Genomic DNA, 17,108 nt, shown 5'->3' with positions numbered 1-17,108 from the left:
GTTGTGAGAATGCCAAGAGTGTGCAACGCTGTCATCAAGGCAAAGGGTGGCTATTTGAAGAATCTGAAAAATTTAATAATATTTGTTTAACACTCGTTTGGTTACTACATGATTCCATATGTGTTATTTTATAGTTTTGATGTCATCACTATTATTTTACAATGTAGAAAATAGTAAAAATAAAGAAAAACACGAAGTGTATATTGTAGTGTATATTGCCTTGATAGAAAATAAAAAGGTACAGAAGAAATCACAATCCACCAGACCATGGGTCAAATACATTCAGATATGCCATATACATGAAAGACATGTAGTATGTTTACATTGTAAATTATGTACATTTACATTGATAATGTAGGAGTGTTTTAGATTTTCAATCAAATATGTCCTTCTTATTCAAGTTTAATCTAGGACTACAACATATGGTTTGAGATCTTGATATGTAGAGTATTATTGGTATGTGTAGTGTCACTACGTGAGTGTGTTTTCTCCATCTGCAGCCTTTTCAGTTGTTTGGTGTTAAGAAAGACTTCATTTCCTTTTCATTTGTGTCAATTTAAAACCTAAGCAACCAGGCAAAGGAAGTTTTAATCAATTACCTTAGTTGATCAATCAAGTACAAGGGAGGTGTGAACCTTCAGACACTTGGCCCTCCAATAATTAATTTTTAAACCCCAGCAACATAATGAATAGGGCAGCTGTGGAAGACTCATCGAGGTGTTGCACACAGCTGGTAAGGCTTGGGACTGTGTGTAAACCCCATCTGAAAGTCCAGGCTGGGTTCCACCCCTGGGGGAGAGAAGAAGGTGAACCTCTGCAGCAGGGAGGTGAAGAACAGGAAGAGTTCCATCTTGGCTAGCTGCTCCCCAGGACACACCCTCTTACCTGGGGAGGGAACCAATCACAGTAAACCTTCTCTAACTGACACTGTAAAGCAGGGGTGTCAAACTCATTCCATGGAGGGCCCAGTGCCTGCAGGTTTTTGTTTTTTCCTTTCAACTAGACAACCAGGTGAGGAGAGTTATTTATTAATTATGACCTTAATTCAGCAATCAAGTACAAGAGAGAAGCAAAAACCTGCAGACACTCGGCCCTCCATTGGAATGAATTTGACACATGCTGTAAAGTACAGAACAGTTACTTTGGATTGGGATACTAACACTAACGTACACTGAAAAACATTTCCTGTAAAATGTACAGTAACTTACTGGCCTCAATTTGTTTAGCAGTACAGTTACTGTAATCCATTTGACGGTAATCCATTTTATAGTACCAAAAATGTTACTGAAATCCAATTACCCATGCAGTGACATATTACACAATGTTCTTAGCAAGTCTTTCATTTTGGTCCGTTCAAATCGATTGTGCCCCCTCGCTTTGAGCAAATTCAGATGCTCAAGCATAATCTCCAGATAGGCAACATCGGTGAGCCATTCCTCACAATTGAAATGTTTGAAGCTCATAAAAGCGACCCAACAGTTTACCACCGGAAAGCCAGCGGACCTCTGCATTATAAAGCACCTGCTGGTGCTCCCTCCCCATATCCCTGCAGAAGGCCTGGAGACACCTGCTGGTGCTCGCTCCCCATATCCCTGCAGAAGGCCTGGAGACACCTGCTGGTGCTCGCTCCCCATATCCCTGCAGAAGGACTGGAGACACCTGCTGGTGCTCCCTCCCCATATCCCTGCAGAAGGCCTGGAGACACCTGCTGGTGCTCGCTCCCCATATCCCTGCAGAAGGCCTGGAGACACCTGCTGGTGCTCCCTCCCCATATCCCTGCAGAAGGCCTGGAGACACCTGCTGGTGCTCCCTCCCCATATCTCTGCAGAAGGCCTGGAGACACCTGCTGGTGCTCGCTCCCCATATCCCTGCAGAAGGCCTGGAGACACCTGCTGGTGCTCCCTCCCCATATCCCTGCAGAAGGCCTGAAACACCTGCTGGTGCTCCCTCCCCATATCCCTGCAGAAGGCCTGAAACACCTGCTGGTGCTCCCTCCCCATATCCCTGCAGAAGGCCTGAAACACCTGCTGGTGCTCCCTCCCCATATCCCTGCAGAAGGTCTGAAACACCTGCTGGTGCTCCCTCCCCATATCCCTGCAGAAGGCCTGAAACACCTGCTGGTGCTCCCTCCCCATATCCCTGCAGAAGGCCTGAAACACCTGCTGGTGCTCCCTCCCCATATCCCTGCAGAAGGCCTGGAGACACCTGCTGGTGCTCCCTCCCCATATCCCTGCAGAAGGCCTGAAACACCTGCTGGTGCTCCCTCCCCATATCCCTGCAGAAGGCCTGAAACACCTGCTGGTGCTCCCTCCCCATATCCCTGCAGAAGGCCTGAAACACCTGCTGGTGCTCCCTCCCCATATCCCTGCAGAAGGCCTGAAACACCTGCTGGTGCTCCCTCCCCATATCCCTGCAGAAGGCCTGGAAACACCTGCTGGTGCTCCCTCCCCATATCCCTGCAGAAGGCCTGGAAACACCTGCTTTTCGTTGGAACTCTTTTTGATAGATTTGACAGTTTCTTCTGAAACTCGTTAGTCTGTTCTTGTTCTGAGAAATGAAGGCTATTCCATGTGAGAAATTGCCAAGAAACTGAAGATCTCTTACAGCGCTGTGTACTACTCCCTTCACAGAACAGTGCAAACTAGCTCTAACCAGAATAGAAAGAGGAGTGGGAGGCCCCAGGGGACAACTGAGCAAGAGGACAAGTACATTAGAGTGAATAGTTTGAGAAACAGATGCCTCACCAGTCCTCAACTGGCAGCTTCATTAAAAAGTACCTGCAAAAGACCAGTCAAGGTCAACAGTAAAGAGGCGACTCCGGGATGCTCGTCTTCTAGGCAGAGTTGCAAAGAAAAAGCCGTATCTCAGACTGGCCAATAAAAAGAAAATATTAAGATGGGCAAAAGAACACAGACACTGGACAGAGGAACTGCCTAGAAGGCCAGCATCCCAGAGTCGCCTCTTCACTGTTGACGTTGAGACCGGTGTTCCAGCAACAATAGTCATTTACAACATTAACAATATTTACACTGTATTCTGATCAATTTGATGTTATTTTCATGGTCAAAACATTAGCTTTTCATTCAAAAACAAGGACATTTGTTTGAACCCAAACTTTTGAACATTAGTGTATGTAAATCATTGTTTGAATATGTTGGTAACCCGTTGTATAAAGGTGATAATGCCCTCGAACTCGATGTTTAGAGGATACATTGTCACTTTTTGCCGGCCCTCGACTTTGTCTCGGGTCTAAAACCCGTGCCAATATATCCTCCGAACACAGGCTTCTCGGGCATTATCACTTAAATAGGAGGACCTAGTCGGAAGGTATAAATGTAAGTGCTTGTGTGACCTGTATGGGTTTGCTATGTACTGTAGCTGCAACACCCAGTGTGGTGATTAAATCTCATTTCAGTTTCTCTGGGTCCATCTGGATTATTGTACCAGAATTTAGAACATAACAATACAGTATCATACCGTTAATGTATACAGTAAGTAACTGATCAAATAAAAGTCTAACGGTGTACTCTAACTATATAGGCAAGTCAATGATTCAACTTCAAGTCAATCAGATAAACCGATTAAACCGAGTCAAGTATTACTATGTAAGGAAGATGAGTTGTGCATGTACTATTTCCTATAGCGCAGCTTTATTTGGCACCAATTTGGGGGTCAACTGATATGGAAGAAACGTAGTACAGTATTACCCAAAGAGAATGGAAGGAATGCGTCTCTCTTCCTGAACTTGCCCTCCTGATCCAGGAAGTGTCCCGGGTTGAAGGTGTGAGGGGTCTCCCACTCTGACTCATCAAACAGGATCGACTGGAGGGTGCCAAGCACAATGGTGTTCTGAGGGGGGGAAAAAAAAAACAGACATTATCTCATCAACAAGTACACAATGTTATGGCATCAATGTTTTATGTGTAGTTGAAATAATACGGAAAATGAGGAAAAAGGAAAAAAGCTTATGCTTTTAAGTGTAGGGATGTCCCTATACGATAACCAAACACATTTATTTCTTCTTCTAAATGTACAAACACCACATGGTGACAACATACTACACATGAATGTAGTTATAAGGAATACATCTTTATAAAGCGCTGAATCATGCAGTGGATGCGCCGTGAGATCACATGATTAAGTAGAACAAGTACATGATCTCTATGCTTGAGATGAGACGACTGACCTTAGGGATGGTGTATCCTCCAACCTCAGTGTCTTTAGTGGCCATGCGGGACACGTTGAGCGGTATGATATTCCCCATCCTCTGTGTCTCATGGATGACTGCGTCTGTGTAGGGCATGCGGTTCCTGTCTTCCATGGAGGGCTGCCGCGACGACCTAACAACTGCATCGATCTCTGCCTGCACCTTGGCTACAACAGGGATACAAAATATAAAGACACAACACAAAGGAAGTCTTCATGCAAATGGATTGTGTGTGTGTGTGTGGTGTGTATGCGTGCCTCCATGTGAGAGAATGACCTTTTATTAATCAATCAAGATCAATCACTTTGACGAACTGATTAAATGCTATAGGGGTCGAAACGTAGTCATTGTGATGGCGGTGGGAGCACTTACCTTGTATCTCCGGGTAGTTGATCATAAACAGAAGGCCCCAATAGAGGGTGGTAGAGGTGGTCTCTGTCCCAGCCACAAATAGATCCAGAGTGCAGAAGGACAAGTTCTCCAAGTTGAACCCAGCCCTTGTGTCATCTTCACACTGTGGAACAAAACACACCAAAACAACCTCAACATGCTAGATACTTAAAAATATTTGACAATCTAACGATTTCATGATGCTTTAGCTAAATTACCAATGTGTCAAGAAAATGTGATAAAAAATGTTTACATGTGTTGCAATACAAATAATAGCTCTGAATCCACATTCATTTGGATGGTAAGTGTGCCCTGCACCCACCACTTTTTTGTTTAAACTACTTGATTATGTAGAACCCCTCCCTAATACTATTATCCAATCCGACCTCATCATCATCATGAGTGTAGAGGAGGGTAAACATATACTGTACGTAAACACCACTTACCTACCTACTGCGGAAAAATACTATAGGGAGCATTACTATATTCACTGCGAATGGCAATCAGTTTGAACTTTTTTTTTACAACTACATCACCGATAATGGTTGTCATTATCATCGTCACCTTCTCTATCTCGTTGAGGAAGCAGTCGATGAAGTCTCTTGGGGACGAGGGGTCATTGTCCTTCATGTGCTCCTGAATCCTGATGTTGATGAAGGAGATGACCTCCTTCCAGCCAGTGAAGATCCTTCTGTGAGGACCAGGAACCCGACGCATGACCCACGGCATCATGTTATACATCTGAGGACAGAGTTAGGGCAGGGGCGGACTGAAACCAGAATTCGGCCAGGGAATTACAAACACAGCAGCCCCTCAAGGCCCTAATTTTTTGTAAAATAATGATAAGTCTGACAAAAACATAGTTCCTGGCAGCAATTTGCCAGTAAGTTACTGTAATTTATTTTACATATATCTACTGTAATTAATTTTATGGTACCAACACTTTTACTGTAATCTAAATTACAGTACCAAGTATGTACCTGTAATCTAATTTACAGCATATGACTGTAATTTCCCAGTGTTCTTTGCACATTTTCATTTTACATTCACATTTAGGTAATTTAGTGGGCGCTCTTATCCTTAACATCTTACAGTTGGTGCATTCAACAAAGGTTGATAAAAACATACCACAGTCATAGCATGTAAAGAGTTTCGGTAACTGTTACTGAAAATATTGTACTTAAGGATACTCTGATCTTCAAAATTATTGTAATTTCAACAAGATATCTTATGATAAATATATATCACTCTGGATAGTGCCAATACATTGCTGAAATATTCAAGGTAACTTGATGCCAACTTCCTGTACACTACTGTAATGTCAAGCAACGAAACAGTAAAATACTGTCAAAGTGACAAGGTAACTGTAAAAAAGTTCTTACCATATTTTACAAGGGGTTGGAAAAAGCAGGTTGGCTGCTAGGCATTTGTATGTTAACGCATTTTAATGAAAACTTGATTTATATTACTTGCACTATTAGAGGCCGAAACAAAAACTTCCAACCAGGCCATGATGACAGGGCAAAACAAATCAAATGGGCATGGTTACATTTTCAACCATTAGAGGTTTAAGGCCCATTGCCAATCTGATTAGTGATGGGTTGTTTGCGAACGAACAGCTCTTGCCGCTTTTTGAACTCAACAACATTTTTCTGCAGATAAGTTACAAAATAATTATGGAAAGAGAGTGACTCCTCACTGCTGAAACAATAAATAGTGGAGAGAGCGTTTCAATCTGGTCCATTCTGAATTTTTCAGTGAAAGAAGTGATTAAGAATTCCCATCACTAACTCTGATCTGTTCCCTATATACAGTGGGGAGAACAAGTATTTGATACACTGTCGATTTTGCAGGTTTTCCTACTGAAAATCAAATCAAATAAAATGTTATTTGTCACATACACATGGTTAGCAGATGTTAATGCGAGTGTAGCGAAATGCTTGTGCTTCTAGTTCCGACAATGCAGTAATAACCAACGAGTAATCTAACTAACAATTCCAAAACTACTACCTTATACACACAAGTGTAAAGGGATAAAGAATATGTACATAAAGAGATGTGAATGAGTGATGGTACAGAACGGCATAGGCATGTAGAGGTCTGTAATTTTTGTCATAGGTACATGTCAACTGTGAGAGACGGAATCTAAAACAAAAATCCAGAAAATCACATTGTATGATTTTTAAGTAATTCATTTGCATTTTATTGCATGACATAAGTTTTTGATCACCTACCAACCAGTAAGAATTCCGGCTCTCACAGACCTGTTAGTTTTTCTTTAAGAAGCCTTCCTGTTCTCCACTTATTACCTGTATTAACTGCACCTGTTTGAACGTGTTACCTGTATAAAATACACCTGTCCATACACTCAATCAAACAGACTCCAACCTCTCCACAATGGCCAAGACCAGAGAGCTGTGTAAGGACATCAGGGATAAAATTGTAGACCTGAGTGAATTAATCAAATTGATGGCGCAAACTAAACTGACTTTTGGGGATATAAAGAAGGATTTTATCTAACAAAACGACACTACATGTTATATCTGGGACCCTTTGGATGACAAATGAGAAGAAGATTTTCAAAAAGTAAGTGAATATTTAAATCACTATTTGTGAATTTATGAAACCTGTGCCAGTGGAAAAATATTTTGATGTGGGGCGCCGTCCTCAAACAATCGCATGGCATGCTGTCGCTGTAATGGCTACTGTAAATCGGACAGTGCAGTTAGATTAACAAGAATACAAGCTTTCAACCCGATATAAGACACTTGTATGTACCTAAATGTTTAATATCCGTAATTTTAAAGATTTTTTTATTTGAATTGCGCGCCCTCCAGTTTCACCGGAAGTTGTCCTTCTAGCAGGACGCCTAGACTTACAAATTCTTATTTTCAATGACGGCCTAGGAACAGTGGGTTAACAGCCTTGTTCAGGGGCAGAACAACAGATGTTTACCTTGTCAGCTTAGGGATTCAATATTGCAACCTTTGGGTTGCTAGTCCAACGCTCTAACCACTAAACTACTATTTTCTTTGTAAATACAATTTTTAAAGGGTGTAGTTTATATTATGTGCCTTCAATTTGAATACATTGAATCTATAAAGCTCATTATATATGAAATTATCTGAGCAGTTACATTTATGACCAATAAAACAAATACAGTGGCTCTAATTTATATATATATTTAATCATAGCAGATTATTTTATTTTTCCATTAGATTGAAGTTGAGTGGGGCTATGGATATTCTTGATCAATATGATCTTAGATGATTTTACTATTATCCATTAGCCTTTACATGCACTACATGACCAAAAGATTGGTTGATTTAGATAGGGTTTTTGGGGCAAAAAGAGCTACGGCCAGTATGTTTCTGACAAAGTTAGGTTCAATGGAAAACTTTAGTCCAGTCAGATTTCCTGATTCTTCTTGAATTGATGGATGGCCATAATATTTACATTTAAAAAAACCTATTAGTGCATTGAATATTGTTTTCTCCTCTAAGGTAGACAATTGTAGTCAACAAGTCAAAGTAAGTAACCACAAGGTTGAAGCAGTCTACAAATAGAATAAGAGTGAGAGACTTACCCCGGCCCAAAAGCCCCCTTCCAAGTAAATAATCTCGTTCATTGTTTTCAGGAGGGTTTGGAATTGGTCATCGCTGTATTCAAAGCGGGCACCAAACACAAGACAGCAGATCACATTGGAAACAGCATTGTTCATCAGTATCTGGGGGCTGAAGGGTTTTCCTGCATGGGCCAAAAGAAAACCTTATTCCCCACAAAAGCAATATGGCTTACATCAAAAGTAAAATGTCACCATATAGGCTAGTGGCCAATCCTCAAAAAGGGCATTTGTTTGAGATACCCCTACCAGAGGTATAACAAAGCACAACCATGTTTTTTCCCCTCTGAGGTCTCCAATATATGAAATTGATGGTTGTATACATAAGCTCATGTGGCCCAATATCGCAAACTCTGATATTGCAAAAATGTTGAATTACAAGTAGTCAATTGTCTCCCCTACATATACAAACAAACAGCATTAAGATATCTTAAAGGATTTTGGAAATATAGACCTGTAAACAGATACATTAGGAGGAAATATTAACTATGAATACAAATGTAACTTTCTGATAGTTGTTCAATAGACAACTTCCAGGTCAAATTTGCTCTCATTCAGTGCTGTATGGTCCTGCCCGACAAAAGTGCATAAAGTTACGTTTTTTTGATGTTGTGGCTATTGCAATCAGCTCTAAGGCAAGTGGGCCCAGACACTGAACGCTCATTTATTTCAAAGGTTCCTCTGTGGACTTTATACATTATGTGCCCCCCCCACCCAAATCCAATATGGTGTCCAATATCCAATATGCCTGCAACATCACCATTAACTGGTGGTTCAATTACCTCTGTACATGTTTTAAATTAGATATTTTTCAGGTTTGTGTACTGTACTTATGACCTGTACTCAAGACAATTTTTTGGAACTTCAACTACATTACATGACCAAAAGTGTGTGCTCATCAAACATCTCATTCCAAAATGTGCTGCTTTAACTGCCTTCACTCTTCTGGGAAGGCTTTCCACTAGCTGTTGGAACATTGCTGCAGGAACTGGCTTCCATTCAGCCACAAGAGCATTAATGAGGTCGGGCACTGATGTTGGGCAATTAGGCCTGGCTTGCAGTCGGCATCTCAATTCAGCCCGATGGGGTTGAGGTCAGGGCTCTGTGCAGGCCAGTCAAGTTCTTCCACATCGATCTCAACAAATTTCTGTATGGACCTCACTTTGTGTACGGGGCATTGTCAAGCTGAGAGGAAAGGGCCTTCCCCAAACTCTTGCCACAAAGTTGGGAGCACAGAATCATCTAGAATGTCATTGTATGCTGTAGCGTTAAGATTTCTCTTTAGTGGAACCATGAAAAACAGTCCCAGAGCATTATTCCTCAAACCAAACTTTATAGTGCTACACGCTTCAATACACTCGGAGGTCCCATTCTGTGAGCTTGTGTAGCCTACCACTTCGCAGCTGAGTCGTTGTTGCTCCTAGATGTTTTGACTTCACAGCACTCACAGTTTTTATTTTTATTTATTTTTTTACCTTTATTTAAGTAGGCAAGTCAGTTAAGAACAAATTCTTATTTTCAATGACTGCCTAGGAACAGTGGGTTAACTGCCTGTTCAGGGGCAGAACGACAGATTTGTACCTTGTACCTTGTCAGCTCGGGGGTTTGTACTTGCAACCTTCCGGTTACTAGTCCAACACTCTAACCACTAGGCTACCCTGCCGCCCCAGTTAACAGCAGCTCTAGCAGGGCCGAAATTTGGCCACAGAACTACAACAACGATTGGCTACTTTGTCTCCTCACCATTTAAGGACACACGCATGTCCTTGTTGATATGCTGTAAGTGTGTGAATGAGATCGAAACATGAACACACATTAAAAAACTAGTTGTTTGAATATGCAAGGTGGTTGGTATAGGATCGAGAAGGCAGGTGATATCACTTTCCTGAGCATATCTGTGTCAACCAGGGAAAATAAATCCATAGTGCCTTTGCGTGGTAGGCTAGGGCACATAAACTTCTCATCAGGTCTTGCTTCACTGATACCCAGCCTAATGTTTGTTATCTTATCTTTGAAATATGCCGTAAACTCATCACTCATTTAGATGTGGAGGAAAGTTCACCTACATTTGCGGGGGTAGGATTTATCAGGCCATCACTGCTCGAAAAGAGCTCTCGAATTATTCTGATTATTAGTGATCAAGTTAGAAAATGAGGTCATCTGGCATTTCTAATTGACTTGTTATATATGCCAAGTTGCTCTCTTAGAACATCATAATGGACCTGCAACTTCTGCTCTGCCTTTCTGCAATATCTCTTTAATTCATACATTTCCTCACTAATCCAAGGGGCTCTCCGTTTGGATCTGGCCTTTATCAACTTTACTGGAAATATTCATTTGCTATTAAAGTTATCAACTAAATCATGACAAGAGGGAGGAGGAATAGGTGATGGAGCATTGTTCATACACTCAGTGAAATCTGTAGCAACTTCAGAGGTAAGACAGCATTTCTTAATGTGTTCAAGATGTGCTCTGCTATGGGCAAAAAGGTAGTAAAAAATACAAGATGGTATTCAGATAAAGCAACATCAACAGTAGAGGATATGTCAATTGGAAGGCCCTTGGTAATAACCAGGTCCAGAGGATGGTCCCGGTAATGGGTGGGCCCAGTGACATGTTGGATAAAGTCAATAGAGCTCCAAAGATTAATATATTCAATGGCCTTGGAGTGAATATTAAAATCACACAATGAGTTTTATCATAGTTCTCAAGGACAATAGTTCAGATAAGTCAATAAAGAAAGTGGGGAAGTGCTTTCGTGGCCTATACAGGGTTCCCTACGTGGAACAGATAGGAGACACTTCAGAACAAACTTCCTTTTGATTTGTTTTGGTACTATCTGAGAGATATAAGAAAGATCACCATAAATGTATTTATCCCCTTATTTTAGGCACTAAACTATCTAAATACATAATACCATAATAAAAAAAAACTGGTACCGGGAACCTTCAGATGAGTCTTGTGAGCATCCTAGAGGAAAACAACCGACATGTGTTTGTTTGTGAGAGTACCTTTCCGCATAGGGGTCATATTAATATTTAGCCTGGCCTCCCGAGTGACGCAGCAGTCTAAGGCAAAGCATCGAAGTGCTGAGGCGCCACTACAGCCCCGGGTTCAATCCCAGATTGTGTCACAGCCGGCCGTGACCAGGAGTCCCATTGTGCAGTGTGTCAAGAAGCAGTGCGGCTTGGCAGGTAATGTTTCAGAGGACACATGGCTCTCAACCGGCACCTCTCCCGAGTCTAGTGGGGAGTTGCAGCGTTGAGACAAGATCATAACTACCAATTGGATATCACAAAATTGGGGAGAAAAAGGGGGTAAAATATGTTTAAAAAATAAATAATAATAATATTGGTGTGTAGCCCAAACTGTTCGGACACTACAGACAGAAGCTGGCAGATCGGCTGTACCGACTTCAGACGAGTCCCAAGACGCTTGTGCTGTAAGACCATCTTGTTCATGAGTGTCTCACATTTCCTTAGAGATGTTTTCGTGAGAAGACCGATTTTCAGGACATCTCATGGTCTGACAAACACCACTCTGGCTCTGCAACCTTTCACTGCAGATGCGGAATGCAGATATCGGCGGAAGCGGTATTTGAGACGCAGCCCATACAAAAACAAATTGCTTAAACAAATGGATTTTGATGGAGATTTTTTAGTATTATGTTCATTTGATTTCCACAGGTGTGCGGACATTTTAGGCCAATTCTTTTATTATGATAATTAGATTTCCATGGGGGCGCTGACATCGACCTTAGGGGGTAAAGGGTGTGTGTGTCACAACATCTATATATGTAACCACTTTTTCAGTAAAATATTTTTACAGAACCCTCCATTTCATATATGGGAGACCTTAAAGATATGGAAAAACGCTAGTGTTTTGTAATGCCTCAGGTAGGGGCATCTAAAAATGCTTTATATCTCTACACTGAACTTCAGTCTGCAAAACTTCTCTGTAAGCACCACAGCTCATATACAGCTTTGTTGTATTTTTTTTGCTTGGTGCTTGGACTCCTGATCTGACCTGAATCTGTTTTCAACGTGAAAATCGAAACAGTTTTTAATCGCTATATGTCTGTTGCATCCAAAACAGAGACAACTCGTGTAAACTTAATGCCAGTGCGGTGTTTACCCAAATCTGTTTTGACAAGTATATTCATTTCCTTGCAGGGACAATAAAGTTTGAATTGAACTGTAACCATATCAAGTTTCCACTGTACCTTGTTCACTCTGAATGGCTTCATTCAAACACTGCGCTTCAATCTGGATGGATGGCTCCAGACTCTTCTTGCCCAGTCCAAAGTTCCTCAGTGTAGAGAGAGCAAACCTCCTCTGTTGCTTCCATGGATACCCGTTCGACATAACCACACCTACAGTGGGGCAAAAAAGTATTTAGTCAGCCACCAATTGTGCAAGTTCTCCCACTTAAAGATGAGAGAGGCCTGTAATTTTCATCATAGGTACACTTCAACTACGACAGACAAAATGAGAAACAAAATCCAGAAAATCACATTGTAGGATTTTTATGAATTTATTTGCAAATTATGGTGGAAAATAAGTATTTGGTCAATAACAAAAGTTTCTCAATACTTTGTTATATACCCTTTGCTGGCAATGACAGAGGTCAAACATTTTCTGTAAGTCTTCACAAGGTTTTCACACATCTGTTTCTCAAGCGTGAGGCAGCTTGATGTAAAAGTACACACCCTAGACAGGATTCTAGTCTGTCAGGGCCTGTCACCCCCTATCCATCTCTTTAATACTGATGGCCAAGCAAAGAGGCATGAGGTCCCATTTTGGAGTCTTTGGTGGGACTTGAACGGGGATCGAACCCCCAACCTTTCCATTTTTAAGGATTGACACTAATACACTAAATATGTAATATTTCTACAATAATAAATTATTATGATCCATAATCAATTATCAGTTAATAACTGTAAGATGATGACAATGTCCTGCAAGCCCAGGGTCAGGTCAGGCAGAGGTCGGTAAATCCAGAGTAGTGGCAAAGACACAGGACAGCAGGCAGGCTCAGAGTCAGGACAGGCAAGGGTCAAAACCAGGAGGACAAGAAATAGTGACTGGGGAAAGGCAGGAGCTGAGACAAAACACTAGTTGACTTGAACAAACAAGAAAAACTGGTACAGACGGACAGAAAACACAGGTATAAATACCCAGGGGATAAGTGGGGAAGATGGGCGACACTTGGAGGGGGGTGGAGACAGGCACAAGGACAGGTGAAACAGATCAGGTCGTAACAAGTATAAAGTATGTGAGCGTTACCTTTACTTCCCATTGCTTGACTTCCAATATATATATCTTCAAATAAGGGAATGGAGGGACGATCGACAAAACTGTCGCCATTGTGGACCAAGGCCTCTTTCACCATCTCGTATCCACTCAGAATAACCCACTTTGACCCTTGGTTTGCTGATGGAATTCGAAGGCTGAAAATCTTTCCATATTTTTTTTCACACTACAAGAAGAACAACAAGAAATAACGTTTGTCATCAAAAGAGTGCTAAGCAGCATTAAGTTAGCCTGGTGCCATATCTGATTGTGCTCTTGCCAACTCCATTGCTCATTGTCAAGCCAAACATTTGTCTGGCATGACAATGATTGACAAGGAGTTGGAATGATAGCACCAACAGAATGATACTCAGGCTAGCGTTTAGTAAACCCACCTCTTCAAACTGAAGATGCATCTTAGCAGGATCAAATTGAAACATGTTGCCAATGAAAGGCCATGACCAAGGTCCAGGAGGAAAATTCTTCGGAGTTTTGTTTTTCAGGAGGTCGGCAAGTACCAAGAAAACACAGAGGAAAATCAAAAAAGTATTTATGTCCAACCATTCCAAAACAGAAGAATGAAGTAATTTGCTCATCTCACTACAAGTGTAACTGACTCAAAAAAAAGCACACAGAAACTAAACAGAGGAATGACGTGCCAGTGATTTCTCTGTAACCTGCTCCCTATCTCTCTGCTTCCAAAGTAATGTCATAATAACCACTGTTGTGTGCGTTCATACTTGGGACTGGGTGTGTGCTACTCCGATAACAACTCAGAGTTCATGCGCTTCCCCTTTGTACAGAGTTTTTTTTTCTCTCCTCAATTTCTCTCCTCCACAATGACTACACAGAATTCCTCCTATAGAGGTAGATTTCAGCTTTGTCCTTAGCAATATTACTTTACTGTAGTACAGTGCATTGTAGGCTGTATACTGTACAATGGACAAATTGTATGGCCCTGAACATTGTGCTTTCCATTTATTAACAGTACTGACTGCTCAATAGAATTTGACTGGTTTCAGGTTCATATCAACAAAGAACAAGATTTACAGTATCACAGAGACAAAGGACAAGTTTGTGAGATGCAGGGTACAGTACTGTAAAAAATAGGGGTACGAGGAGGAAGAACAAAAAACAAAATTGCAAAGAGCAAAGCAGAGTAGTCATTTCTGATGAATTTTGAGCCACTATGATAGAACATGTTTTCGGACCCTCCACCTCCAAATCGATCCCGCTTCAGAGTACAGGCCTCGGTGTAACGCTCATTCCTTTCACGATTAACGCGAATCCGACCATCACCCCTGGTGAAACAAAACCGCGACTCGTCAGTGAAGAGCACTTTTTGCCAGTCCTGTCTGGTCCAGCGGCGGTGGGATTGTGCCCATAGGCAATGTTGTTGGTGATGTTTGGTGAGGACCTGCCTTACAACAGGCCTACAAGCACTCAGTCTAGCCTCTCTCAGCCTATTGCGGACAGTCTGAGCACTGCTGGAGGGATTGTGCATTCCTGGTGTAACTCGGGCAGTTGTTCTTGCCATCCAGACTGCTGTCTGTCTTTTTGACACGTTGAACCACTCAGATAACAGAGCTACATCATAGTTACCCCTTGTGTGTGTGTGGCTAGTTAGGTTTCACTGACTACCATCACAGCTCAAAACTGCTGTTCTGGAGGTGTGTTAGTGCATGCACAGCACATTGTCTTAGTGTTTGAGTGTGAGTGAGAGAGAGGGGGGGGGGGGGGGGGGGGGGGGAGGCAGGCTTGTTGAAATGTGCAGCGCATACTTCACAATCGAGTGGCGTGAACACACACATTTAACCCCAGGGCAGTGTGGAATGGAGTGATGAAATATCAACAGTCATAATTCCTGGGAACTGAGATTCGAATCACGGACCCAGTCAGATCTGCGTTGAGACACTCATTTATCTTTCTCTTCAATTCTCTGACTTTGTCCATATCTCTTGAAATGTGAATAGCCTCTTGAACGGTGTTGAGTGACGAGAACCTGTTTAAGACTCACAAGTTCCCTGGCCGTCTGTCTGCGCCCTGAGGGAATTGCTTTGCACCACAAGTGTGTACAGTGGTACGGTTCTCCTCCTCTCCCCTTCTGTTTCGGAGTGGACCTCCAGCTCCTATCCAAGCCACCAGCACATAAAACCAAGAAGGAGTTGTCACTGAAATTGTGTTGTTTTATGGACATCACCGCTGAGATGGTAAGATTTATTGTCAAGTTTCCACTCCTTCTGAAACAATACTAGGCTGCCTATACTGCATGAAAATGTAATTGGCTTTCACTCTCCTCTAAATTGTTATATTGCATATAGTCTATGACAAATGGATGTTTTCTCTTTACAGTTAATACAGCACTATAAAAGGTGGGATGGTACTGTTGTTCATCTGAAATGCTTTTTCTGATTGGTATGATAAATTATGCTTTGGCTCATTCAACCTATTCTGTTAAATTTGTCTGGAATCAAGTAACGAATTTGACAGATCAATGTGATTTATTTTATTGAATGACAGTTTCTAAATTGCTTTCAACACCTCATTCATATTTGCTTTGCATAGTGGTGGGTGTGACATAGCTGCGGAAGCCTATCAGAAGAGTTGGAGGCGTGGCCTATTGAGGGCGTGACTTTCAGTTTGTTATTTTTGGCCACCCGTGAGTGTATATGTCATTGCAGTTAATCTGTTTTATTTTTTTAACGATGTTCACTGACAGCACTCAATCTAAAATTATATTGTTGTAAGTACTGTAATACTAAAGTGCAGGGAAGATTTACGTTGATGAGATGGTTATGATTTGGTGCCAATATTGTAACCAGTTAATAAAGTCTTATGTAAAGAAAGATTTTGGAATCATTATTTCATGTTATGGAACCAAGTTAGTATATTTATTACCAAGAAATGTATTGAATTGCTTGTAACCTAATTGTAGAAATGTGCATATGTTTTTCCAAAGTGACAAATCTTCTTGGTATAACATGACAAAATGAGTTGTGTATATATTAGTTATTTGTTAGGTTTAACTAAAGAGGTAAAGTAAATTGAGCGTTGAAAGAAATAGGTTGCAACTTTAAACATAGGTTTGTTAACCCATTGAGTCCCACCATTGCGGCGGCGTGATTTAGGACTTCTAACCCCTTTTAAACATTGTATGTTTGAGCGACAGAATTCTGGGTTGTATCATTGGATTTGTTTATTTCTTTGTACCAACAAATAGTCTGTGTGATTGACGGGGGCTGAGCTAAAGAAGTGTTAGTGAGACAAGGGCGGATCCCGAAGGGGCCTTTGGCAGAGTCTTTTTTTTACAAAAACTTCAGTTGTTTGAGCTACAAACTATTTCAAATAGCTGAGACTCTCACGAGCACCCATGTGTAACATGTTTTGCTCTATGATGCTCACAAGCTGCACAGGAGTCGTTAGAAGATCATAGGAAATCCCAGGACATAATGTCTATAATACTGCAATAAGTTCACATAGGCAGAAAAAGGTCTATATCATTTTAAAACAGGTTCAAAAATGGGAGAGATGGACAAATACTGATTTCAAAACAAAATGGACAACATTCTCAAAAGATGCCCTTGCATTAAAGTTTAAC

The 17,108-nt window shown here is 41.4% G+C and overlaps 2 protein-coding genes across 3 annotated transcripts; both read right to left on the bottom strand.

The window, feature by feature from the left end:
• Window positions 1-197: 197 nt before the first annotated feature.
• On the bottom strand, window positions 198-14,280 carry LOC110521776 (cytochrome P450 2J2). The gene is made up of 9 exons (XM_021599626.2): window positions 13,906-14,280; window positions 13,505-13,697; window positions 12,442-12,591; window positions 8,184-8,344; window positions 5,162-5,338; window positions 4,580-4,721; window positions 4,187-4,374; window positions 3,708-3,849; window positions 198-885 (listed from the first exon to the last, which is right to left on the bottom strand). The coding sequence occupies exons 1-9, from the start codon at window positions 14,104-14,106 to the stop codon at window positions 710-712; spliced, it is 1,530 nt and encodes a 509-aa protein (XP_021455301.2). The 5' UTR covers window positions 14,107-14,280; the 3' UTR covers window positions 198-709.
• On the bottom strand, window positions 892-2,629 carry LOC118945799 (collagen alpha-2(I) chain-like). 2 transcript variants are annotated; one of them, XM_036969041.1, is made up of 2 exons: window positions 1,660-2,629; window positions 892-1,521 (listed from the first exon to the last, which is right to left on the bottom strand). In XM_036969041.1, exons 1-2 carry the CDS (start codon window positions 2,404-2,406, stop codon window positions 1,438-1,440), a joined length of 831 nt encoding a protein of 276 aa, XP_036824936.1. In that variant the 5' UTR covers window positions 2,407-2,629; the 3' UTR covers window positions 892-1,437. The 2 variants fall into 2 exon arrangements, with proteins under 2 accessions (XP_036824936.1, XP_036824935.1); XM_036969040.1 differs by having other exon boundaries at window positions 892-2,431; window positions 2,478-2,629.
• Window positions 14,281-17,108: the final 2,828 nt, after the last annotated feature.

The sequence above is a fragment of the Oncorhynchus mykiss genome, chromosome 30 (assembly GCF_013265735.2).
Source record: "Oncorhynchus mykiss isolate Arlee chromosome 30, USDA_OmykA_1.1, whole genome shotgun sequence".
NCBI classification, from domain to species: domain Eukaryota; kingdom Metazoa; phylum Chordata; class Actinopteri; order Salmoniformes; family Salmonidae; genus Oncorhynchus; species Oncorhynchus mykiss.
The sequence above is the reverse complement of the archived record's forward strand: the minus strand, read 5'-3'. Positions and strand labels throughout refer to the sequence as shown.